General features: G+C 38.1%; 1 protein-coding gene across 1 annotated transcript in view; it reads right to left on the bottom strand.

Annotated features, from left to right (window-relative positions):
* LAMA4 (laminin subunit alpha 4) overlaps positions 1-26,059 on the bottom strand; it is a 111,145-nt gene continuing 85,086 nt past the window's right edge. Inside the window, exons 23-38 of the mRNA XM_063310972.1 lie at positions 25,499-25,670; positions 25,000-25,131; positions 19,040-19,182; positions 17,436-17,574; positions 15,778-15,915; positions 15,028-15,161; positions 14,151-14,315; positions 12,851-13,004; positions 10,325-10,518; positions 8,814-9,003; positions 8,048-8,203; positions 7,454-7,613; positions 4,393-4,523; positions 3,244-3,337; positions 2,931-3,050; positions 1-776 (exon numbers count right to left, since the gene is read on the bottom strand). Of these exons, the coding sequence (XP_063167042.1) occupies positions 631-776; positions 2,931-3,050; positions 3,244-3,337; positions 4,393-4,523; positions 7,454-7,613; positions 8,048-8,203; positions 8,814-9,003; positions 10,325-10,518; positions 12,851-13,004; positions 14,151-14,315; positions 15,028-15,161; positions 15,778-15,915; positions 17,436-17,574; positions 19,040-19,182; positions 25,000-25,131; positions 25,499-25,670 (2,368 nt within the window). The 3' untranslated portion in view covers positions 1-630. The remainder of the gene's footprint in view (positions 777-2,930; positions 3,051-3,243; positions 3,338-4,392; positions 4,524-7,453; positions 7,614-8,047; positions 8,204-8,813; positions 9,004-10,324; positions 10,519-12,850; positions 13,005-14,150; positions 14,316-15,027; positions 15,162-15,777; positions 15,916-17,435; positions 17,575-19,039; positions 19,183-24,999; positions 25,132-25,498; positions 25,671-26,059) is intronic.

Here is a 26,059-nt window from a genome sequence, read left to right as displayed (position 1 = left end):
TTTTAGTGAAACATGTCTGTTACATAGTTTATTCTGTAAGATACATGCAGCAAAACATACCATGAACAGAATTTACTCACCCCAAGACACAGCACCTGGACATTCCAACAGAGGTTTGTTATCAAACTTCTGTTGGGATAAAATGATTTCTAGTGGATTGAAGCTGAAACCCACAACAGCCAAATCCTTTGCTCCTGAAATGCTGACAATAGCTACAGTCAAAGGGAATTCTTTGGAGCTTACTCTATGAAAGAGGAATGGTATGTCCTCAGATGCAAAGCAGTGACATCAGGCTTGTTGATTTGCACAATGCTATTATCCAATGCAGAGTCAGGCATGTCTATGACTATTACTATAGTGGATTTACATTTCTGCCCACCGGGTTGGTCATTTTCATTCCCCAGTTATAATAGTTTTTTTTTCCAATACAGGTTAGGAATCTGCATTTCCAAAAATAAAAATAAAAACTGCACACAAAGCTTCCATAATGATTGTAAGCTTTATGCTGTATCACATACTTAAAATGAGTGATATATTTTAATTCTTCTGATACTGAAAATTGAACATAGCACAGCTTTTGCCACTTCTTCAGTGCTGTATATATCCTTGTAGTTTTGTAGTACCAGCATTTCAAACAGCAGGACATACGTTGATGCTCACAGCGCCACTGACCAAAGCTGCCTTACTGAAAATCACTGGCCTTTCATCAATCATAAAATTACGGATGCATCCAGTAAAGGAATTACGTGTGGTTAGGCTGAATGTCAGGAGAGCTTCTGTGGGGAAGTTAAAAACATTATTAGCCATAAGTTGTTCACAAATGACATTACAGTATCTAATGCAAGTATGTTGCTAGCAGTGGATTTAACTGGAATATGATGTTTTTAAAATACACTTATTGCCCAAGTTAGTACCACTTCTATTGTATATTAATTTTTAAAATAAATTGAACTTTATTAAAAGAAATCTTTGAGACATTCTGAAACTAATAAAAGAAAGAAAAGAAGGTTGTAGGTTAGATCTGGAGAAATACATTGGAAAGACGATTTGACAGGCTGTGGTGGTCTCTCTCCTCCAGAAGCTTTGTAGAAAACTCAAGATCAGGGGACCCCTACTCAAAAGGATGGAAATGGTATGACAAACATGTTCCTTATAGGGCCTGCCAGTTGCTCTATCCCATTCTTTAAATTCTCAACTGATGGTTCTACTTTTAAAATGAAAAAAGAAGCTACAAAGTAAAACACCATCCTCCAAAGTCACCTTTATTTTCAAACACATTGAATCTTGGACAACAGAAATAGTGAATGGCTGCAGCCAAATGCTTTGTTTGTAAATATTCCCATGGGGAAAAATATGCTGAAGATTGATGCTAGAGCTGTGTGAACCTTTGATTTGGATGCTTGATTCAGATATTTAATTTGAAACTAACAGTTTAATATCCAAATTGGAGGAGGAGTGGGAGAGTTAGCAGGGAGCCACTTCACCAGTTTCCCTTTCGATAAACTGATGTTTTATGACTGACTGTAAGTGGCAGCCATTTTGTGACTGGGCAGGTTGCTCCATGGCAGCCATGTTCTTTGAGCATTTTTCAAATGTCTGATATGGCCCTAAAAGGTTGCAGACTTCTGAGATGGACTGTGGCACAGCAGCGGAAAAGAAAATATGTCCAAATTAAACAGAAGCATTCATGAATTGAGTTATTTAGAATTTGTGCTTTGTTTTCCCACAGATTTGGAAGAGTAAGAGAGCTAAGCATCCATTAAATATATGGAGTGCTTAGTCACATTGTTTTATCATTGTAAATTTTTCTGATATAAAATGGCTAGGAGGGAAGGTCTAAACTATGATAGAGAACAGTTTGAAGGCGGAAGGATTTAGATTTAATTCATGGCATTTCCAAACTCCCTTATCACTCTGTATAGATAAGCCTGAATTAGGGGGATAAATGTGCTATAAGGAACCTTCCTAAGTTCCCCATAGTTCCAAGCTTCATAGTAGTATTTATTATTTAATATGCAATATACTATGACTGTTAATAAATATCATTATAGGATTAACCTATTCTGAATGACAGTTTGGTGTAATAGTTAAGGTGCCGGGCTAGAAATTGGGAATGCGTTCTAGTCCTGACTTAGCCACAAAAACAGCTGAGTGACTTTGGGCCAGTCACTCTCTCTCAGCCCTAGGAAGGAGGGAATGGCAAACAAACCACTTCTGAAATCTTGCCAAGAAAACTGCAGGGATTTGTCCAGGCAGTTGCAAGGAGTCAACATTGACTTGAAGGCGTGCGCCTACACACACACACACGTTATGATTAGTAGATATTATCTGTCAGCATGGAAATCATTAAAAGGCTTTTAAAAGGTAGATTTGGGGGGTATATTGTTTATAAAATTTTTGGCTTCTGATTTTCCCTTGTGATGAAATTATTATGCCAAAGGTTCTATTAGTATATTTAATTATTTAGTGGTATTAGTGGATATTCAAGGCACATAGAAATATCTTCACATGCATCCAGTACATAGGAGAAATTAATGATAAAGATAATTCAAACCTAAATCATAATTTTTTAAAAATGATTAGAGCACTAAGTATGTAACATCTCTGATTACATCAGTCTTTTTAGACATAAAATGTTCCTACAGTATATGCTTATAAATTATTCTGTTTTATCAAAGCTAAGCTGCATTCAATATCAAGTTCTTAGTAATGCCCATGTTTTCTGTTGGTGATTGTAAAGCCTTAAAACAAAACAATAGTTTTGTGTACATTTTTGAAAATCATTATGAGTGAAGAACATTTTTATGGAGTGTTCTTTGCTTTAAAGAGTCCATTGAAGTTGGGTGGCTAATAAATTCAAATAAATAATGTTAAACAGTTCATTGTCTTATTTTTTTAAAATAAAGTGTTACGATAATGGTTAATCTTACCTGGGGCTCCTCCAACAAACACAGGCTCTCTATGGTCAATCGCTCTTGGATTTAATGGTCCTACTACATGATTCACTTCTGAATCAACATCCAGTTGTACCACATTAGCATCTCTAATAACTGTTATGCAAAACAGAAGAGGACAATAAGGTATTTTCATACCTCCAGGCCACCAGATTAAAAAAAAAGTTTTGAAAATACTTGCCTGTCTACTGTGTCCTCCTGGCCAAGGTTTCTTCAGTATCTTAAATGGTTTAAACTAAAGAGATAATCCACAATCACTATTATTACAGAGCTTGTGGTGTTGACTCACCTGCAATTCTGTGCCATCTGCCATCACAGAGACTTTGCTTTGGTGTAACTGAAGTTGAAAAATCTTTGATGCCATTGTTCAGCTTCACAATAACCTGGTAAAGTAATTAAGTTCAAATTTAGAATCTTAACATTGCCTAAAAATACTTGATTATATTAAAAAATTAAAACAAAATATTTTTCACCAAGCTTAAGGCTTATACTAGAAATATAAGGTTGTTCCCATACCCTTTGGCACTCAGTTAAGGAAGCAGGCTTATTTCTTACTCTTAGGGTGCAATTATACATGTACTTTCATTGTGGAGAAAGGCCTGTTATATTATCAATACCTGAACTGTATGTTATGGAGCATATAATATAAGTTATATAATATGTGTTATATATTATACAGCATAATTATTTGGGAGATAAATTTGATTTAGCAATACTCTGAATTAAGTATGTTTTACTAGGCATTATTTGTTCTAATATAATTTTGTTAATCAGAAAAATTAAGAAAAAGTTTAAAAAGAAAAAAAAATGTGCTTATTAGAGTTGTTTGGAATTATGCATTTAACCATCAAACTGTTTGAAGTTCTTCAGAGTAAATCATTTTGTACATAACAGATAAGGTCAGTTAATAAACATGAGAAGAAATGGTAGAAAGTGTATAAACAAGCTAGGTTGAGAAGCCCAGCAAACCTAACCACCCACACACTGGACCTTTCCAAAATAGGAGGCTTGCTGATTCTCAGAATGTATAAGCACTAGTACATTATATTATAAGATCCTTAAGAAAAGGGGCATTTCCCTAAACTTCTGTCTGTCATAAAAGCACTTTAAATAAAGAAGACAAACTTCTGTCTGTCATAAAAGCACTTTAAATAATCTCGAGGATTCTGTGGAGTTTTTTCCCCCCTTAGTTCCCACTTACTCATTTTAAAAAAAACCCTCAGATATCTACACATATGTTTGAGTAGAGCTGAGATATTTTTGGAGCATGCTATAAATAAATGATCACTTGATAAATGATGTTACTTATTTCAGAAATTGGAAATTGTTGATATTAAAAGTAAGGAACACAAGGTGCTTGACAAAAGAAAAGCGGAGCATCTGGTTTTGAATGGTTAGAATATAAAAATGGGGAGGACTGTTTGGTCCTCTCTCATACCTGTCCATGTTTCATATGTATGTTCAGGAACTCTCCATTTACATTATGTGCATGCATTAGTATTCCTGAACTGCGCCGAGGGCGGACTTCAAAAACAACATCGAATTTCAGGCCCAAACTAAACGATTCATCTGCAAGGAAAAGTCACAAAATGATTTATTTTCCCACTAAAGTTAAATGTGAAATTGCTCACACTTTATAGAAGATGAAGCAATAACTGTAGATCCTGTTTACCTCTTTTAATTTTGAAAATTTGAAGGCATTTGTTTTTTAAATTTCAGTGACTCTAAGCAATTATTTGATATTATGCTGTAAAATTCTGACTTCAAATAGTTTCTTTTATATATGCTGTATAATTCTTGCTTTCATGTACTTTGTGTACATGCTTAGCAGAATCTCAATTTGAAAATGTTCTGATGAGTTAACTTCTGTTAATGAGGCAGCACCCAGTACAATTCCCATAGTCTTGGAATAGCTTTATCCAACAAACCACTGTATGCCCAATAATGTTTAGTGATAACTTGCATCTTCTCTACTTGAGCAAAGGTAAAATTATAGTATTATGTTAATAATATGATCTCCCCTAAACTGATGCCTGCTCCCCCAACTATTGAGACTATAACCCAGAATTCCTAGCCAGTATCTTAACTGGAATTCTGGGATTTATTGTCCTTTATTTATTTATTATCCTTGATTGATTGATTGATTTTCCTGGGGGTGCAGATAACGAATAGTTTGACTTGGTCTCTTAATACTGCATCCTTGGTAAAACGGGCACAGCAGCATTTGCATTTTCTGTGCCGGATGAGGAAAGCACATCTTCCACCTCCCATCCTCCTTACTTTCTATAGAGGCACTATAGAGAGCGTATTGACCAGCTGTATTTCCATCTGGTTTGGAGGCTGTAGTGCCTCGGATAAGAAGTCTGTGCAGAGAGTGGTGAGGGTAGCAGAGAGGATAATTGGGAGTTCACTTCCATTCAGGATATAGCATATACATGATGTCTGTCTAGAGCCTGAAATATTGTCAGTGACCCCTCCCACCCTTATTATGGCTTCTTCTCCTTGTTACCCTCTGGGAAAAGGTTCCACTGCATTCAATGCAGAATAGCTAGATTACCAATCGAAGTGAATATTTGTAGCACAGGGTTGAACTGTGGAGTCCTTGGTGCTCTCTAAACCTTGTTGTTTTCTTGCAGACGTTTCATTACCAGACTAGGCAACATCTTCAGTGCAAAGAGGGAGTGGGCCTTGATCTCAGTTTATATACTGTGGCTTGCCCTGCTTGTGTTGGTAGGGGTGTTGTTCTCTCCTTGGAAGTTCTTTGATTGGGCTGCTGTTTGCTGCTTGATTGATTGCCTGAGTTAATAGTTCCTTGATTAGGGTGTATTGTGCTGTTTGATGGTTCATCTGGTGTTAATCCTAGTGTTGATTTTTGCATATCTGGGTGTTGATTGCTGGCAAGGGAGTGTACTGGTCTTTTGGCTTTTCTATTGTCTCTTTTGAATGGTATGTAAATGTTGTTTACTTCTATGTGTCTGTTGATGGCTGCTTGGTCTGAGTGCCAGGCTTCCAGGAATTCTCTGGCGTTTTTGGATTTGGCTTGGTTTAGGATGCTCACAGAAGAAAAAACAGGAGTTATTTACAACATACACTGCAATGACTGTAGTAGCCACTATGTAGGACAGACGGGCAGAAGATTAGCAGAGCGCGTCCACGAACACCAACTAGCAGTCAGAAGACACGATGAGAACTCCTTAAGCTCACAACACATGGACAGACTCAACCATAGTTTCAGCTGGGAAACCGTGAGCATCCTAAACCAAGCCAAATCCAAAAACGCCAGAGAATTCCTGGAAGCCTGGCACTCAGACCAAGCAGCCATCAACAGACACATAGAAGTAAACAACATTTACATACCATTCAAAAGAGACAATAGAAGAGCCAAAAGACCAGTACACTCCCTTGCCAGCAGTCAACACCCAGATATGCAAAAATCAACACTAGGATTAACACCAGATGAGCCATCAAACAGCACAATACACCCTAATCAAGGAACTATTAACTCAGGCAATCAACCAAGCAGCAAACAACAGCCCAATCAAGGAACTCCTGAGGAGAGAACAACACCTCCACCAGCACAAGCAGGGCAAGCCATAGTATATAAACTGAGATCAAGGCCCACTCCCTCTTTGCACTGAAGATGTTGCCTAGTCTGGCAATGAAATGTCTGCAAGAAAACAACAAGGCTCAGAGAGCACCAAGGACTCCATAGCTAGATTAGGTAATAGTTTTGTCCCCTGGGCTATTAGACTTCTGAACTCTTAAGAATCCCCTCTTACTTCATTGTGGTACATGTTGTATGTGGGACTGTGATATTTATTAGGGATAATGATTAGGGGAGTGGAATGGTAAAGAATATATATTATATATTATAGTAATTATTTTTTGTGAGCCAATTGCAACGAAATTTCATTTTAATGCACACCTTGGTTTATAGTGGAATGACAAAGTTTATTCGATTTGATTTGATTCAATTTTATTCTTCTGTTCCTCATATGGAGAGCATCAGGTTTTGAGAAATAATGTTATGGTCTCAACTAGATTGGGAAACCAGCATAATAATTATACTGGCATTGTTATGGTTGTAAGGATTTCTGCCTTTGATGTAATGCAAAGGCATTTGGAGAAATTTAGTCCACTGTATGCCAGTAATATAGCAGAACACCCAGGATAATTTAAAAATAACTAACTAGCTAATCCTAAATATATGTTTTCCCACCTCTTTGTATCAGTAGCCACACACATTAATCTAAAGCAGTGCTTCCCAAACTTTTTCCTTCATTACCCAAAACTGCTTATCAGAAAGTCCTTTTTACCCAACATAGGTAAAACCCTTTAAATCAATTTAAATATCCCTGTTGTGATTGGGTAGTGGGTTTGTGTGTCGTTACCCTAAGAAAAATCACATTTACCCAATTTGGGGTAATTTACCCAGGTTTGGGAAGCAGTGGTCTAAAAGTTTAACAACCAGCACCAGCACCACAAGAACAACCTATTACCAAGTATAATATATCCCCCTTCTGATGAAAAATAGGTTCCTTCTTCTGATGGTCCTTCAAAACAAGGGGTTACACTGAAGGTCTGTGAAGGAGAAGTGACTGGCTTTCCATTGAGCTGTAAACTGCCGAGACAACCACTAAAACTGTACACTGAATTAATCTAAAGAAAGAAACAGAGATAAAGTAAGGAAGAGATAAAAGCTTTCATTTTTCTATTTTACTTAGCTGTGTAATTATAAAGAATTGGAAGCCAAGACAAAAGCAAAGTATGTGATTGTGGAATAGGCTTGATGATAGCAACCTAATCAGTTGCTTCTCTTTTGCCTCAGAAGGGAAGAGCAGGACCAAAGGGTTAAAACTATGATGAAGGAAGTTCAGGGTAGACATCACGAGGAACTTCCTGACTGTACAAGCTGTCAGCCAGTTCTCTACAGGGCTTCAAACAGACTGGATGTTCATCTGTCAAGAGATGCTCTGATGGCCTGCACTAACAAGGGATTTGACCAGATGAACTCTATGCTACCTTCCAACTATGATTCTAGTAACTGTCCCACAAATTCAGAGACACATTTTATTATAGAAAAATGTATTTACCTGGATATTTTTAGCAGCTTTTCCTGGTGCTACACCCCCTATGTAGAAAGGAGTAGTAACTGGCCATGCATTATCAGAATAAGGAAGACTGTCTTCTAGTGCTCTGAGACCATCAATTATCAAACGACCAATATTCTTCTCTCGAACAAACATTACCTTTTTTAAAACAACAAAAACAACAACATGCTTATGTTAAAGATAATATAATGTACCTTTTTGCGCAGTCTTAGGTAGACAGCTGGTGTATGATATAAAAAAACTTTCAAATATTTTTTTAAATAGCCCACATGACCTTCTAGCGTTTTTCATCTTAATCCTGCAGAATTTTTTTTTAACTTACGTAACTTTATCTTGCTGATGATACCCTACTGGACATTCTTCAACAGTGCCAGTTAGATAAACAACTGGAATTAGGTGTTAGGTCGACTTACAATAGACATTCTCATAATGAAATTAATTACATTCAGCTGTATTTTGGAGTGTTTCTCAATATTTTTAAAATATAAACAAGTTATGACAAAAATACTCTCTCTAGAAGTACATAAGAGGATTTGGATAGATACAGTTAATCATTTTTCTCCATATTTTGGTATAGCTTAAAAACTATATGCAAGATGGGCTGTTTTATTCCTGGTCATTGGAAGGTATGACATTTTATTGCATTAAAACCCCATTTAACCACCAATTTAGATAGACATTTTTTGGGTAAACAGCTCTTTATGAAAGCAAATAAAGATTCTGCCTGGATCCTTCAATTCTAACTTACATTGTGCCACTGGCCATCATTGTACTTCTCTTGGGTTCGAATTCTTAATTTCTGGTGGTCTCTATTGAACATATAAATAAGTCGTCCATGTGCAATGAAGAGGGCCATGAAATGTTCCTCTGCTTGATCAGCAACGTAGAAAATCATTCCATGGGATGAATGAGTCTTTAGACTAATGGAGAACTGAGATCTGGGAAACAAAAATGGCATTTTTCTGTGAAAGAGATACTGATTTCCATTCAACAAGCTGAAGAAGAAAATATGCTGCCTCCAGAGAATAGTTTTGCAATGTCAAAAATAAGCAAATTTGTTATTTGCGATAGCTGATAATACCCCTTGACCCTGAGCTAGCCAAATGATGCTGTGGAGGTTGTCTTCCAACGCCTAGAGGCTGTGTGGGTCTGGATGGGGAGAAACCAGCTCTACCTTAATCCTATCAAGACTGAATGGGTGTGGATATTAGCTCCCCCTCCACAGATTTGAGGATTTTCCATATCTAATCTTGAACGGAGTTGTACTTCTCCATTCAAGATTGGTGTGTAAACTGAGGGTGTGTTGGACCCACAGCTGCTGCTTGAAGAGAAGGTGGCAGCTGTTGCCAAGTAGGCCTTTACAAAGATTCATTGTTTGCACCAGTTGCTCCCCTTCCTGGATCTGGAGACCTTAATACAGTCACTCAGGTCCTAGTCACCTTATGATTTGACTATTGAAATATACTTTACATGGGCCTACCCTTGAAGACCACTTGGAAGGTTCAACTGGTGCAGAATGCAGTGGTGTGGGAAGTGATGGGTGTGCCTTGGTATGCCCACTGCTTTATGAGCTGCACTGGTTGCCAGTGTGCTTCTGGGTGCAATTCAAGGTGCTGGTTATTGCCCATAAAGCCCTACATGGCAGAGTGCCTGGTTACTTGAGGTACCAGATATCTCCCACAGTTTCTGCTCATCTGATAAATGCTGACAGAGTTGGCATGCTTTGGGTCCCCTTGATTACATAATGCCATCTGTTGGGACCCAAGCATTATACCTTCTCTGTTGCAACACCAGCCTTCTAGAATGACATCCTCCAGAGATTTGTGTGGCTCTTATTATGATGGTATTCCAGTAGGCCTTGAAAATCTGGCTTTGCGGTAGAGTGGATTTGGTCCCCTTGTTAGATATGTTCCTGTATATGCATTGTTGTCTGGATGGATGCTGATCTTGTATATGTTATCTTGTATTTTGTATTGTTTGAATCAGTGTTTCTCAACCTCAGCAAATTTAAGACATGTGGACTTCAACTCCCAAAATTCCCCAGCCAGCATGCACTGGCTGGGGAATTCTGAGAGTTGAAGTCCACACATCTTAAAGTTGCTGAGGTTGAAAAACACTGGTTTAGATTGTGAGCTATCCAGAGTCACTTTGGAGTCAGGCAGCACTTAAATCTAATAAATTAAATAAAGAATGTGTAAATATGTGGATGGTTTTTTTAAAAGAATCACAGGTATATTACATTACGATTACTCATTATACCTTTCATGGAAATCCTCTGGTAAGTAATCAAACTCTTGCCGGCTGTTTGCTGTCCCTCCAAAGAGATATGCCTGTTCAGTTGCTTTGGGGTTACTGGAGAAGTGGCAGTGTGGGTCCTTCTGACTTATCAGTTCCTGTTCTCCTTTTTTTATGATTGATGAAAAATGGGATGTTCCTTCTTTATCTTTTCCAACCTTCAAACAAAGAAAATAAATTTAATCAATAAACTGCTGCAGGATAGGCACAGTTTGCATTCTGTATATGTTTCTAAATGTTCTTTTTCAGTAAATATGGTTCAGGTCTTATCTCCACTGCCACATTACCTGGACGGATGAGCTGTGGTTACATCAAACCTGCATAGGTACATGATAAAACAGGGCAGCAGTCTCTTCTTCTGGTAAAAATAATTTAAAAACTCCTCAAGGAGGCCACATTTATCCTTTGATAGGTGAAGTCTTTTCAATTACCATTATCTTCATTTTATTCATTCTAACCCAATGGAATGTTGGAAAGAAATTATATAAAAAGGCTCAGAACTCTGTCTCTCCATCAGCAGGATAACTGGCCCCCAAACTGAATAGAATAGGGCTAAATGTGGTGTGGTGGTAGAAGCTGGCAAAGGAAAGATCAGGTTTGAAAATGGGCTGGATTTGGAGAAAAGCACTCTAGAAGAATAACCCCCATCCCTGTGGGAGAGGCAGTTGGGCGCTGGCTTTGAATGTTGCCAGCTGCTCTAGGCTCTGCTTCCTCCCCTGGTCATTGCAACTCTGAGCAGAGCATATGCTGCTCACCTTGGGCTTCCCAGTGCACACATACATAGAAATACACCTATGCGCAACGTGAGGGGAAAACAGAAACACACACCCTCACTAACCCAATGCATTACTCTGTTACACAGAAGAAAATACAGATGCCTCCTGTGGTCACTACTAGTAACGGGGTTGGAAAAAACTGCAGAAGCCACACATTGCATGCTTCCCCTGCTTTGTTCAATGATTGCATTTGTTTAACTGCAGGGATCTGCTTTATCCTGTAAGCACATGGAATGTGTGTATGAGTGTGTGTGTATATTCTTGTGTATGCAAGTTTTGGCAGACAGGGAGAGGGCGTACTAAGGTGTTGCTAGCATGAACTCTACCTCCTGAGATTTTTTTTTTCCTCCTCAGCTGGCCTTTCATATTAAAAAATGAGATCTGGTAAGAGAAGGGCCAGGAGGGAGACAACTGCTGCGGTCACCTTACCAATGTATTTCTTTGCTTTTTAAATGAAAACCCAGTAGAAATGATTACAGCAGAGAAGTGTGCAAGTTAATCTTCAGCCACTACTTTTCCTTTTCCCTTATGGGGTAAGGAAACACGCTGTGCTCTAGGTACAGGAACCATTGGAATATAGATAGTGCTAATCTATTCGTGATTCGTACATGTAAAATCTGCTGTATAGATATTTAGTGTGCTCTAATGCAGGGATGAGAGCCAGTTTGGTGCAGTGGTTAAGCTAGAAACCGGGAGACTGTGAGTTCTAGTCCCGCCTTAGGCACGAAGCCAGCTGGGGGACCTTGGGCTAGTCTCTCTCAACCCTCGAAGGAGGAAATGGCAAACCACTTCCAAAAAACTTTGCCAAGAAACTTCAGGGACTTGTCCAGGCAGTCGCCAGGAGTCAACACTGACTCAAAGGCACCCTCCCCACAAAGCAGGGATACTATGGATTGCATGTAGTCACCTAGTCCCCCTTTTTAAGGTCCTCCCAAATTAAACCAGAATATTTTTATTGCCTTTTTAAATGCCTCTCTATATGTAAAATTGATAGCCTTTAGAGATTTCCCTTTTTTCAGTGAATTTAAGTTCTTTAAAGTATAGAACCTTGCCATTTAGACCAGTGTTTCTTAAACTTTTTTTCTCTTAGGACCCCTTCCCACTTTGAGAAATTATGGAGGACCCAAAGTATTTTTGTTCGTATGGGCTATATTTATTGATATTTACCATAGTAAAAACTAAAATTGACGCACTCGCTGCTGCTACCACTTCTCACCACCACACTTTAAGAAACACTGATTTAGACCATTGAATCCAATCACCTGCTCAGTGCAGGAAATATTAAAGTATTTCTGGCTCCCTACTCTCAGTATTAAACATACTAAGTAAAAGGGAGTCCACCACTTCCTTGAGTACCTAGCCTTAACTACTTAATAAATGCATTTAAAGTGATATTTATATACTTTTTAATTACCTGTTCATATGTAAAAGGGGATTGTAAATGGCATTAATAATGATGGTCAAGTATTTGGGAAATGTATTAAATCTAAGTAATGTGAAATAGATTAGTATGATTGTTAAATTACTGCAATTCTTTTTTTTTAATACCATTCATTAAAAATTAGAAATTTTGAACAGGATAAATTTACATTCATTGAAGTGTATGTCAGTTAAAAAGGTTTAGAACCTGCACATCTGGCCCAAGGAAGTCTGCGATTGGTTAGTATTAGTTCCTATCTGGAAAGCTGTAAACCAGATGTGGACACCCACTAACCCTTTTGCTGTGGCTTTCCTTGGACTTGGAAGAATTTTTTCTTTTTTTATGAAAAAGGGCAACTGGAGGGGATTCCACTGGACATCCATAAAGAGATGCATGAACTTTCTCAGGGTAGCGTTGGAAGTCTTCCACTTCAACATCTCGATCTAATCTATTTAAAGGAAAAGTGCAATATTATTGTAAAACCAATTTTGACTTTCATATATACTGAAATTGATATATCTCAATTTCTATTGTTATAAAAAATTATTATTTGTATTGTTGTCAACTGAATGGATCTTTAGAGCTTATGTGGTATTTATCATTGACATGAGTGTATTAGCTCACAACCAACACTATCTGTCAGAGAGGTCCCAGATTCTGCTCTGTTGTAACTAAGGTGCCTTCTTTATAGAGCTGATAATCAGTTGAAACCATGGCATTCAATCAAACACTCAAATTTTGCAAGTAGAAGTAGGCTACTGCCCTCCTGTCCATAATGTACATCCAACTGACCACTGTGTGACAGAGAATTCTGGATAAATGGGTTTTTGGCCTGACCCAGCTGGGCTTTTCTTACATTTTTATAAATTTTGCTTATCTGAAATGTAAGTTGAAGTATACAAACTACTAAGTGATGATACCTAATTTGGCTTAAACTTAAATTTTTGCTTAAAATTAATCTCATCTTTTATAATGAATGAAATCTGCTATGGTTTTCATAATGACTAATTTTTAGTGACAAGAAACATACATATTTTACATAAACCTTGAACCGAAGCTGGAAAATTGCAGATAGACAGACAGACAGGATCAACATTATTTGTTTCATATTCTCGGTTTGTCCAAAGTACAACTCGAAAGCTGCCTAATACGATGGAGCCTAATTCTGTTCATACACAATCCAGAAGGACAACCAATTATTTTTAATGGGTTTACTTCTAGGTAAAGTTATCTCCTCCTATGCTATATCTTAAGGCTCTGAGTAAATGTTAAGTAAGTAAACTATTGTTTCTCCTCTCCTCCTGCTCCATGATGTTTTACAAAACTCTCTTAATGAAAAATTTTGGAGAATTCCAAAGCCTGCTCATTGTCGTATGACCTTTTGGGTGCGTATAATGAATTAAGATCTTACCCCATAGGGAATTCATTTGTTTTTCCTAAAAATGCAATGCAGATTGCTTTGCTTTTTTAAAAAAAACCAGTAACCACTTACAACACAGCAAAACATTAACTTAAAAAAGGAAGTTGACCCCTCCCCACAGCCAGCAATATCCTGGCTCAAGAAAAGGACACAAAGAAGCCAAAATGCACTTACCTTGTGAAATAGGCATTGCTTATGCAGCCAGTAAAGTTGGCTAATTCTGTGCTGAGGGGTGAGCCGCCAAAGTAGAATTTCTTGGTGCTCACAGGCTTTCCTTCAGTTCTGTCCTTTGCTGGATTATTTTTGCTCTGTCTTTTTTCATCTACCAAAAGCTCAAGCCTGCAGAGAACATAGCTCTCATGAGGAAATCTTTAAAGGAATTTAGTTGACAAGTGAGAAAATGCATCATTGCTAGCAGTTATTTCTTGAATGCTGAACTTGATGAATGACTCACTAGGTGGCACCATCCACACAGCAGAACATTCTGAAAGTCGCAGTTCCCGAATTGGTTTCTCGGCTTTGACCTGCTTCTGGTTATATATAATTTAGTCTAATAGGCTACAGCCAAGATGCTATAGTAGCGTTTTAGACAAAGAAGTGCAGGGATTGAAAATCAATCACATTTCTGTAATTTTCTGGGGATGTAGAACTGGTGCAGGAAGTCCCCACTTGTCCCCTAGAGTTCAAATTCTCATTTTTCCCCATGGCTGCTTGTCCACATAAATGGTATGGTGTCCCATGGCAGGATTGCCACAGACATTTAGTTTGGGTCTAATGATACTGACAGTCCTTACTCCTATACTTGTACACCAGTGGTACATTCATAGCACTGGATTGTTGAGTGCTAAAGAAAGGATAATAATAGTCATGTATGAAGATCAAGTATCCAGCTAGTTTTGGTAAAGATTGGAAGCAAAAGTTCTTCCACCCTAATTTGCCTAAGGAAGACCTTACTCTGATAATAACGTACTTTGTATTCCAACAAATGTGGAATAATGAACTCCAGGTATAATCAGATCTGTGCTAGAATAAACATATTTTACAAGTTTACCTTTCAGGTGAGATGGTTGTCATGACAAAATGGGCCTTTCCATCATTAAAGGACTTGTCTGCTGTCTGAACTTTGACACCTTTTGCATTTAAAACCACATTTCCTTTCTCCATGGAAATAGAGAACACTTCTGACTGAAATGAAGAGAAGAATATGTTCTTATTGCTGGGAACGGAAGACTTTTTTTAGATTTAATTAAATTAACTATTTGAAGGTTTGATCATTATCTAATTGTTCTAAACACTGTAGAAAACACCTTGTATTATATATGTAAGATGTGTTTATGTATGCACATGAATGCACATGCATATGTGTGTGTGAGCACACAGTTAAATCATCATCATCATCATCCCAAATTACATCTATATCTCATGCTGGAAAAGGTCTATGTGTCACTAAGAGTCAACACTGACTTGATGACGCATAATCTTTTTCTCTCTCCAGTTTTACTATATCCTCAGTAGGGAGTTTTAAAGTCTTTGTCCCCAACCCAGTGAAAGTTTTAACTATGGGTGAGTCCTATGAAATCTAGTCATCCCATTAGTTACAGTTTATCTCAGGGAAGTCTCTGGTTAAATTCATTGGATAGGTGTTTATCAGATTTAATCCATAGTAACCCTCAATATATCTTCTGCATTTAAATGTCTTTAAAAGCAGTTTCTTCTTTAAGAAGGAAACAGGATTTTATCTTTGCCATATTTATTTTAAAAGAAATATGTTTAAAATATGAAAAAAAAAAACCAGACTTACATCTTCAGCACAATAAAACAGCAGTCCATTGGGCTGTAAAGTTCGGAAATTAAAGCCGCCTTCAAATGCATGAAAAGGAGAGATTTTCTGGCTGGATGCGATATAGCTTTCACCATTAAAATACGCTTTGCGGGACATCTGTTCATCAAGTAAACAAAGCAAATATATAGGGAGAGGAGAGAGCAAAAGGTGAAAATAACAATAGCAGGAAGAATCCAAGGGGTCAGCTATCACATTCCAAAACGTCCAGTGATTCCTATGTTGATGTGTGATCGTCACAGAGCAGTGTGTGTGAACTCTTTATCACACTGTAACAGAGATACCCTTGACAACCTCTTCCAGAGTTCACCAAACACTGCTGCTTTATAATTATTCCTTTCAGTGGAACTCACACATAAATGCTGCTGAAATGAAATTAGCTTCAACAATAATAGTGCTTTGGGAATTATGCCTTAGTGTGTCCCAGTGAATGAGGTTCGGATAATTCCCTTGGATTCTCGTGGCACAAAGATTTTGAGAACATGCGCCTTCTGCCTCTTCTCCTTCCATAGAAGGTAATACCTCAGCTGGAAAATCAAGCAGCTCCAGGGCGACCTGAAATCCATTTCCAATCTTGTGGCACACAGAGAATTGGGAAGAGGAATATTGTCTGACCGGCTCCCTGATAAATGAATGGTATTAGTCCTCTGTAAGATGGAGTGGCCTATGATGACCTTTTCTATTATTACTATTGTTGTTGGTGCCATCACTGGGACTACTATTACTACAAACATTCACATTTTTTTTCTAGCCTACTGTTGATGTCACCTACAGGAATTTGAGATGGAAAAGTCTTGGTAGGTTGGGTAGTTAAGACTTGTCCAGCTCAGTGCTATTAAGATCCTGATATCTATATCTGCATCTAGGTCAACTACTCTTAAATGTGAGCTTGTAAAAGCCAGCTCTACTGAGAACAGTGAGAATTTGACTATAGAACTTCAGAAACATTACACTATCCCTACATTCTATGATTTTGAAATAAAACTGAAGAAAATAGTTTGCCTTCATTTGATTTTTTTTAAAATTTTGCTTTGGGGATCTTTTGCTCACAAAAGTTGGTGATGCAGAATTATCTTTTTCTCATCATTTTGTAATTAACTGTTAGAGCAGTGTTTCTCAAGCTTGGCAACTTCAAGCATGGCTGGCTGTGGAATTCTGGGAGTTGAATTCCACATATCTTAAAGTTGCCAAGCTTGAGAAACACTGTTAGAGACTACCTGAAGTACAGTCCGCACACTGAAAAATAAAAAATCTAGGTTAAAATCTGCTCTGTGGAGTGAGAGAAGAAAAGACTAGAAACAGTTATTAAACTGTCAAAACATCTACTGTATAAAATCTATCACATTGCTTTTCTTTCAGAGATGTATTCTACATTCAGCAGCATATAATATACCAGCTCCATTCTTTTACTGAAAAGGAATAATAATTTATTGAGAGAAAAAAATTGCTCTAAGAAATGCTACCTTTTTTTAATTTCCCAATAACATAAGTTAGTGAAAGAAAACAAACATACAAAAGAATACACAAAAGATCACAAAATAAGAATATAAACATTTAGGAACAACAGAAAACAAACCAACCCAGAAAATACAGGGGCTTAAGCACAACTCCATACTTACAAGTGATTCTTCAGGGCAGCCAAAACCAATGCCCAGCGTGCCTGGCTCTTGCAACAAGTTGAAGTCCTTCTTTTGGAACTGGAAGCCTTTCATACAGCCCCTAAAGGCCGTACTTATAGCCAGGTGTGAGCTGACACCGCTGTGAAGTCATGACAGATGTTTGTCAAGAGTAAAGGGTCATGGCTAGCAGATTCTAAATACATACGGAATGCCAATGCAAAATAAAACGGCCTGCACTGATAAATGGGAAAGAACTAACATTTGAGAAAATCTCTCCCTCTCCTTTAGATTCAGCCTGAGGAATACAGGTAGCTTTAAAGTGGTTCATTGGAGGAGAAGGCTTATGCCTGCCACTTTCAAGTTGCTTGACGGAGCAAGACGACACTTCACTAGAAAATAACTGAAATGTAAGCAAGGAAAGGAAAAACTGAACTGTTCCTTCTTTGCCACTGGGAACCAGCAGTGGCAGGTCACTGAATATAGGGCAAAGTACCACTGCTTCAGAGCCATCTTCTGCTGATGCTGTGAATGATTCTAGAAAGTAGACAACCTTATCTATTCTTGTTCATGAGAAGCTTCATTCCCTGGCAGCTTACAACATTACAACATGATCATTTCTTGCAATATGTCCCAACTTTGTGCAGAGCTCTGTCAAGAGGCACGTGGAAATCATGGCTGCTCCCATTATAATGATGCACTGCCTTCTTCCAGAGGAACTGTAGTTGGGCATTTTCACATTATGCACACAAAGCCCACAAGTGTATTTATTTCTGGGACTGAAATTTTTTGAAGAGTGGATCTTTTTTTTTTCCTACTGGAAAGTGTGGATTAAAAAAACACACACACTATAACCCAGACAAACCAGACAAAAACAAAATGAAAACAAGCAGTGCACAACAGATTAGGAAGTGCTTCTACACTGGAAGAAAGGTGATTATATAAAATGAATGTATAAAAGAGTGAAAATTAACTGCATCCCACTTGGCTAGAGCAGAATGACCCAGTTAGATGCTAAAGCACCTTTCTTCAACCTAGATGCCCTCCAGATGGGCAAACTTCAGCTGCCAGAATTCTCCAGCCAGCATGGCCACTACTGAGAATTCTGGAAGTTGAAGTCCATGCATCTGGAGCAGTGTTTCTCAATCTCAGGAACTTTAAGATGTGTGGACTTCAACTCCCAGAATTCCTCAGCCAGCACTGATGTTCATTTATAAATTAAATATGCTGGCTGGTGAATTCTGGGAGTTGAAGTCCACACATCTTAAAGTTCCTGAGATTGAGAAACACTGATCTGGAGGATGCCCAGTTGATGGAAGGATGCCTCAAATCTCTGCCAACTTTTATAGCACTGTTTGTTCCCACACCAAAATCAAAATCACCCCAAGACACTACAGTCACTTATATATTATTCAATACACTAGGATGGTGCTCTCTCATAACTTGTGCCCTCCAATACAACACAATACATGATACACAAATAATTCTACCTAAAGCCACAGATTCTACAACTGTATTTTAAATTCACAGGACTATATGCTTTATTTAATTTATAAATGAACATCAATATATAAATGAAAACAACTTTTGAATGATTATAAACCAACCTGGATTTTAAAATCTCAATAGGAGCTCCTCCTATATAGACATCACTAAATGGCATGCTTTTCTTTTCATTTTCCATGCTTTTTATATGTCTCCTATCCACTACCAAGATCATTTTCTTGGAATTATGGTATATAACAGATATCTGAAATGAAGAAAAATGCAGGTCAAAGACACAGTGTAAGTCAGCATAAAACCCAGTGTATTATTTAATGTATATCTCACCTTTCATTCAGGAGCAAAAGGCAACGTGCATCCTCCTCTTATTTTCCTAACAACAGCACCTGTGAGCTAAGCTGCTCTGAGGGAGATTGACTCACCCAGGGAGCTTTTGAGTCTGAGGCTCAACTGGAACCTTGATGTTCCTGCTTGAAGTCCAATACCTTAACCATTATACCTCTTTGTCTCTAGTCTTTTGGTCTATATCATACAACAATATGCTGATGCCTTGCAGTGTTTCATGAAGACTGCATTCATTGTAAAATCAGAAGAGTTTAGATAGAGAATGTGAAGAGGAAAACACATTTTGAGAGGGCCTTTCTTCTCAGGTGTTTTGTAAGTAGGCCCAGGTCAAATGGGAAGAACCAACAAAGAGAGTTTTAAACCTCCATTACTGTCAAGTGTTCAAGGTAGGCCAGGTCAAGAAACAGATACCACAGGGATTCCAGGAATGCCAGTTTATCGTTGTAGGATATAACAACAGAATCTTGAAAGCCTATCCAAAACCTTCACTGCCCCCTTTTTAAGGACAATGTGGGATTGTTCTGAGTCTTTTTCTTACACTTTCAATTTTCTCAGAGCTGAACAAACATTTTATCTGTTTCACCTTCTCAAGGCCAGAACTAAAGGCCTCCATAATTGTGTATGCATGCATACATATACAGTACACAAAACCTGTTCAGTCATGTTTAGCAATGAAAAATGTACAGGTAGTCCTCGCTTAACAACCACAACTAGGACCAGCATTTTGGCTGCTAAGCAAAGCGGTCATTAAGCGAATCCAATCCAATTTTACAACCTTTTTTGCAGTGGTTGTTAAGTGAATTGCCATGGCTTTAAGCAAACCGTGTGCTCATTAAGTGAATCACGCAGTTCCCCATTGATGTTGCTTGCCAGAAGCTGGCTGGGAAGGTTGAAAATGGCAATCACGTGATGCTGTGATGGTCATAATTACAAATTGGTTGCCACGCGCCTAAATTGTGATCACGTAGTTGTGGGGATCCTGCGATGGTCATAAGTGTGAGAACTGGTCATAAATTGGTTTTTTTCAACAGAGTTGTAAGTCCAAACTGTCACTAAATAAATGGCTGTTATGTGAGGACTACCTGTAAAGCAACAGAGCCCAGATCATGCTATGAAGAACAGCTCTGCCAAGCTGCTACCATTCTCTGTGGTTTGTATCTACTTTAGCTAAGAAGGATAGATTTAACTATTGTAGTACATAGAGGGTGATCTGCAGGCTAAATGATCTTCCTTCCCTGTTCTTTCTTCACAGTATTTGGCAGGTTTGTGTCCCAGGCACCTTAATTTTCTTGGCCAAGGACATTATATCTTTCAGGTGCCTGGTTCTGGGAAGACTCCAGAGTGCCAGCCTTTGTTGCTCATGCCGCTGATGTCTTACCAGTACAGACATATGGAAGAAAAGTTCCTGTGGGGTCAATGGCAAGATGGCTTATAGGACCAGTCAAAATATGTTTGTATTCCTGATGATATAACCAGGAAGAAAATGGGATTTTTAAATGTTGAATTATGAACATCTGTACATATCATATATAAACAATATTATGCAAAGCATAAGAAAGTGATATTAAGCAAAATAAATTTAATACTTGAGATAATAGAAAGAAAATAGATCTAAAACTAACATTCGCCAACACCATTCGCTAAACCTTTTCATACCTTTCTATCTTTGCAAACTCATCCTTGCTTCTATCGTATCTCTACACTGCCCCAGACATGTTTTGTTCTTTGAACATCATCTCTCTTTTTCTGAGGATCTCATCAACTCCATCCAAACACAACTTTCCCTGTCTTTCCCTTCATCTCAACCCATACATCGTCCCTTCATATTTTTACTGTTTGAACTTTATTCATTCTCTCTATATAACCAAACCATCTCAACATGTTTCTTCATACTGGCCTCTCATTTTTGCATTCAATCCACATTCATTCATCACGCATTTATTCTATTTCTTCTCATTTTATCAAACACATACTTATGTAACCCACTTCCACTGCCTTCAAATTTACTTTGATGTTTCTCCTGACTTATCCAACTCTCACTTCCATAAACAAAGTAGGCAGAAGCATATTCTTGTACACAGCCATTTTCATGTCTTTTGGCAAACATGAATTCCTCACAATAGGCCATATGGTACCCATTACCTTTCTACCAACATTTGTACATCTTAAAATTTCTCTATCCGTTTTACCATCTTTAGTAAACTTTCTGTCAAGATACACAATTCATCTACTTGCTGTAGTTCAACATTTATTTATTTATCAACCATATTTTTATCACTGCCCATCTCCCCCACACAGGGGACCCTGGGCGGTTCACAATAAAAACAATTTAGTAAAGGTAAAGGTTTCCCTTGACGTAAAGTCCAGTCGTGTCCGACTCTAGGGGGCGGTGCTCATCTCCGTTTCTAAGCCTTAGAGCCGGCATTGTCCATAGGACACTTCCGGGTCATGTGGCCAGCATGACTCACGGAATGCCGTTACCTTCCCGCCGAAGCGGTACCTATTGATCTACTCACATTTGCATGTTTTCGAACTGCTAGGTGAGCAGGAGCTGAGATTAACAACGGGAGCTCACCCCGCCGCGCGGTTTCGAACCGCTGACCTTCCAATTGACAGCTCAGCGGTTTAACCCGCAGAGCCACCGCGTCCCTCAAAAACAATTTAAAATTCAATAAAATTATAAATAATACCAATAGTCAATAAATATAAAATACAATAAAATCCAAGTAAGGGCAGATCAAATTCAGCCCATAAAGGGGTAAGACCAGTCCCAGCAGGGCTAGGGAACTAACCAGCCCCAAGAATGGCTCTTCCTCTCCCCACTCCAAGCCAGGTTACACAACCAGGTCTTCAGCTGTTTTCTGAAGTCCAGGAGGGAGGAGGCTAACCTCACTTCTGGGGGAAGGATGTTCCAAAGGGAGGGAGATGCTGCAGAGAAGGCCTGCTTCCTGGACCCCGCCAGATGGAATTCTCTTACAGACAGGGTCCGTAACATGTCCTCTCTGCATGATTTATGTATAACTTGCAGTCTTGCACCCCATTTTCCCTGCAGTCTTTCACCCCATTTTCCCTGTGAAACACAACTACCTTGGCTTTTGTTATATTAATGTTCAGATCCCTACTCCTTATCACATCATAGAGTCTAGCTAATATTCGCTACAAATCTCTTGGATTCTCAGATCTCTTGAATTCTCAGCCAGCAACATGCAGTCATCTACATATACAATTAAAAGCAGGTTCATGTCCCTAGCATTCATACCTTTAACATCGCCACAATAATTCCTTATACATTTGTCCATAAATATATTAAAACCCAAGGGGACATGAGGTATCTTTTCTTATTCTCTGCTCAATGTTGGACGATTGTTAAACATTCTATTTATTTTCATGCAGGTTTTACTTCCTTCATATACCACTCTTACTGCAGTCAACAAGCAACTATCAGTCATGCAAAACATTCCATAATTCAAACCTATTCAGTGTCTGCTTTCTTTAAATTGATAAGTATACAATGAACTTTTTTTCTAACATTCATAAATTTGTCACTGACTTGCTCCAAAAGAAAAATCAGTTCTGCATACCTCTGCTCAGCATAAAGCCACATTGTGGTTCCCAGACGTTGTTCATTGTCACCTTGTATCCTTTCAAGTCTTTATTCTGCCTAACTCCTTCCCAGGCACACTTTTTTTTTTGCATTTACTCCTGCTATCTTTGCTATTCTACAGATAAACAGTGATTGCATTCTTCTAAATCCAGTTGTTGTTGGATGGAGTTGATAATACCCTCAAAGAGGGTGTGGGAAGTTTAAAGAGCAAAAGGCAATGTAAGAAGTGGTAGATGGATGTGGTGGAAGGAAGGGTAGTTTGCAGGGACAGAAAGGTATGGTATAGTGAATGATGTTGCAAATTAGATTTAGCTAAATTTCTTTTTTCCCCTCTTATCTCATGATTTTTACTTTTTTGGCTTATTATTTCCTCCTCTGTTTCCATGCTCTGCATAATATTGCTCACCCTGAAACAGAATAGCATGGTGGCTATTGTATGTGTGTGTGTGTGTGTATAAACACCCACCCACAAATAATCTAAATATTCCTATATGATTGACTGTATACAAGCACTATTTCTTGCAGGCATAATCTGACATTATATACAATTTGCCTTTGGCTTTTGTTAGTGATCATTCAAAATCCTGACTCTATCAGTATCTACTGTATCATCTTTGCAGTTTGAACGTAACAGAAGGAAATAAGTCTAGTCTTGGAGTCCTGGCTGCTTTCTTTATAATTTTCCTGGTTTTGTACATGTTTAATATTTTGGTTGATTCACTCTCAACATGGGATTTGTATAACAGCATTGATTGAAAAATATGCCATCAAGCCTAAAGCTTCAAGCTGCATGGCCTTTGTGGATATCATGACTGGGTTTGATTTGGTTTCAAGAGAATTACCATGAGAAAGCCTAAGGTCTCATCAGTAAAAAAAGGCAATTGCTTTGCTCATGTATAAATTACCCAAGAACCCAGGCCTGAAGATTGAATGTAACCTGCAAGGCCAATATTTTAAATCTGATTCTGACATGGAAAGGAATTAAACAGCGCTATATAATTGCATCCTTACTTTTAAACTGTCTCACCTCTAAATTAGCTGAGAAATCTTATGTTGATGATGCTGTGGTTCTCTCTTCATCTTTTACTGGATTTAGGAAAGCCTTAAGGGCTTTTAATCAATATTGTGTTATTAATCACCTTTTAGTAAATTATCAATGGATAAAAATTATGCTTGTTGCTAAAGGACCAGGAATATAAACATGGAGTATTGATGGAAACAGTTTCAATCAGGTTAGACATTTTAAAAGCCTAGATGCCACAGGAAGTTAGAAGGCTTGCTTCAGTTATGTAATCCTGTTGGCACAAACAAGTGCAACCGCTATTTTGTACTTTTTCCACTTTGGCTCTCCAAATACCAAATACTGATTTATTCAGGACCTGATTTATTTGTGATGAAGGCTTGTGGACACAACTCAGCAAGATTAGCTGATATTTTATTGCAGACTTGAAGACTGAAGCCATTTACATTAGAAGATCCGTCCATTGCAATTCACAGAAATCAAAATATGGGTTTGTGTGTACAAGCATATATGTGCAGTATATATACATGCTTCAGTGCTTAAACCGTAGGCTTCTTCTTCCCACCATTCAAGGCAACACATGTGCCAAGATTGGGGCTGGGAGTGGGGCAACAGCTGCAGCTGAGGTGTGTTGATATAAAGTTTCTCTTGGGCCTGGGAAAGGGTGGTTGTGGTCTTCCCAGCTTTACTCCTAACAGAGTGTGTTGCAGTGTTCATTGTTTGGAATTAAGATCACTCTACCAATTAATTCTGAGAACTCTACTTTGCTTCCTCTTCTACACAACCTGTAGTTATTTCTTTTCTCCCTCAAGTTCAAATGCTATTGGCGGCTATTCCTTGTTGACTGAAAAGGGAAAGGAAGCCCTTTTTGGAACACGTGTTCTTTTATTGACAAATATTTGTTCTTTCCTGATGTATTGGGAAAGTTATAGGTGTTGACCCTCCAAGCTAACACTGGTTGATGGTATACCTGGAGATTCCCCTTCTGCTTGCCTCCTGTCCTTAATAGGCAGTTATGTTCATTCTGTGGGAATCCATGTGTTTTTTAGAGGTTGGACAAACTAGACAGAAAGGCAAATAGCTAGGCAATTCACCTCATGGAACTTCGCATCATTAATCAGAGCCTTCTTCATAGAATCTTCTAGAATCACAGGGCCATTACTGAAGCCAAAGTCATACTGTAGATATAGGTATCCATTTTGCATCTCCAGGCTGAAAAACATACTCTGCATAACCCCAAAATTAGATTTTTCAGAAAAGATTGGAATTTTTAGAGGTTAAAAATGTATATCCTGTTTTATACTGTTCCTCAATATATAAACTGATTAATATTAATTAATTATTATACTGCTTCCCATTATGACAGACCATGAAGCAATTTACAGTCAGCAGGCAAAAATTCAAATATAAACAATAATCTAAAGCAGTATAAAATGGTATGAAAATAATATCCAAATATCTTCAAATGAATAATCAACTGGAACTTCTTCAGAAACAGAATTTAAATAATTTACTTGATACTATACCGAGCAAATATAAATCAACAAGATAAGGACTCATGAGATGTGTTCTTTCTTTTCTCTTTTTACTTACTCCATTAACCATCAGAAGGAGAAGTCCATTATCACTTGGTGTTCGAACTTCTATATCAAAACGAGTCACAAGGCCAAACTTCCCTCTGCTCTCAATATTCTTTGCCAAAGCATAACCCGAACCATCAAAGAAATAGTTTACAACGTGGCTCTGGATAAAAGCCAGCTTATCTCTAACATGTAGAAGAAAAGACATAAAGAAAAATTAGGAACCTGGAAGAAGATCTACATCCTCCCCTCTGGAGATGTAATATAGAAGCCAGACTCAGATGAACTGAAATAGTTGGCCTGAATGGCAATTGATGATCTAGTCTGGCATTCATTGTTCGTATAGTTTATGAGATACACTTCTGAAAGGACAGGATCAGCCCTGCTGTTAGAGACCCTGAGACATATGACCCAGGCTGCAAATTGCCCTTCCTGTTGGAGGGCAGAATTGAATGGCCACAGGGCATGTCATAAACTACTTGCTAGTTTTGGTATAATAAAATGGAAAGGGAGCACCATTTTGTTTTTCACCTTGGGATCACTTTTTCATTGATCTGAACCCTGTGAAAGTACT

Source organism: Candoia aspera, chromosome 1 (assembly GCF_035149785.1).
Source record: "Candoia aspera isolate rCanAsp1 chromosome 1, rCanAsp1.hap2, whole genome shotgun sequence".
Lineage (NCBI taxonomy): Eukaryota > Metazoa > Chordata > Lepidosauria > Squamata > Boidae > Candoia > Candoia aspera.
Note: the sequence above shows the minus strand (reverse complement) of the source record. Positions and strands in the feature narration are given on the sequence as shown.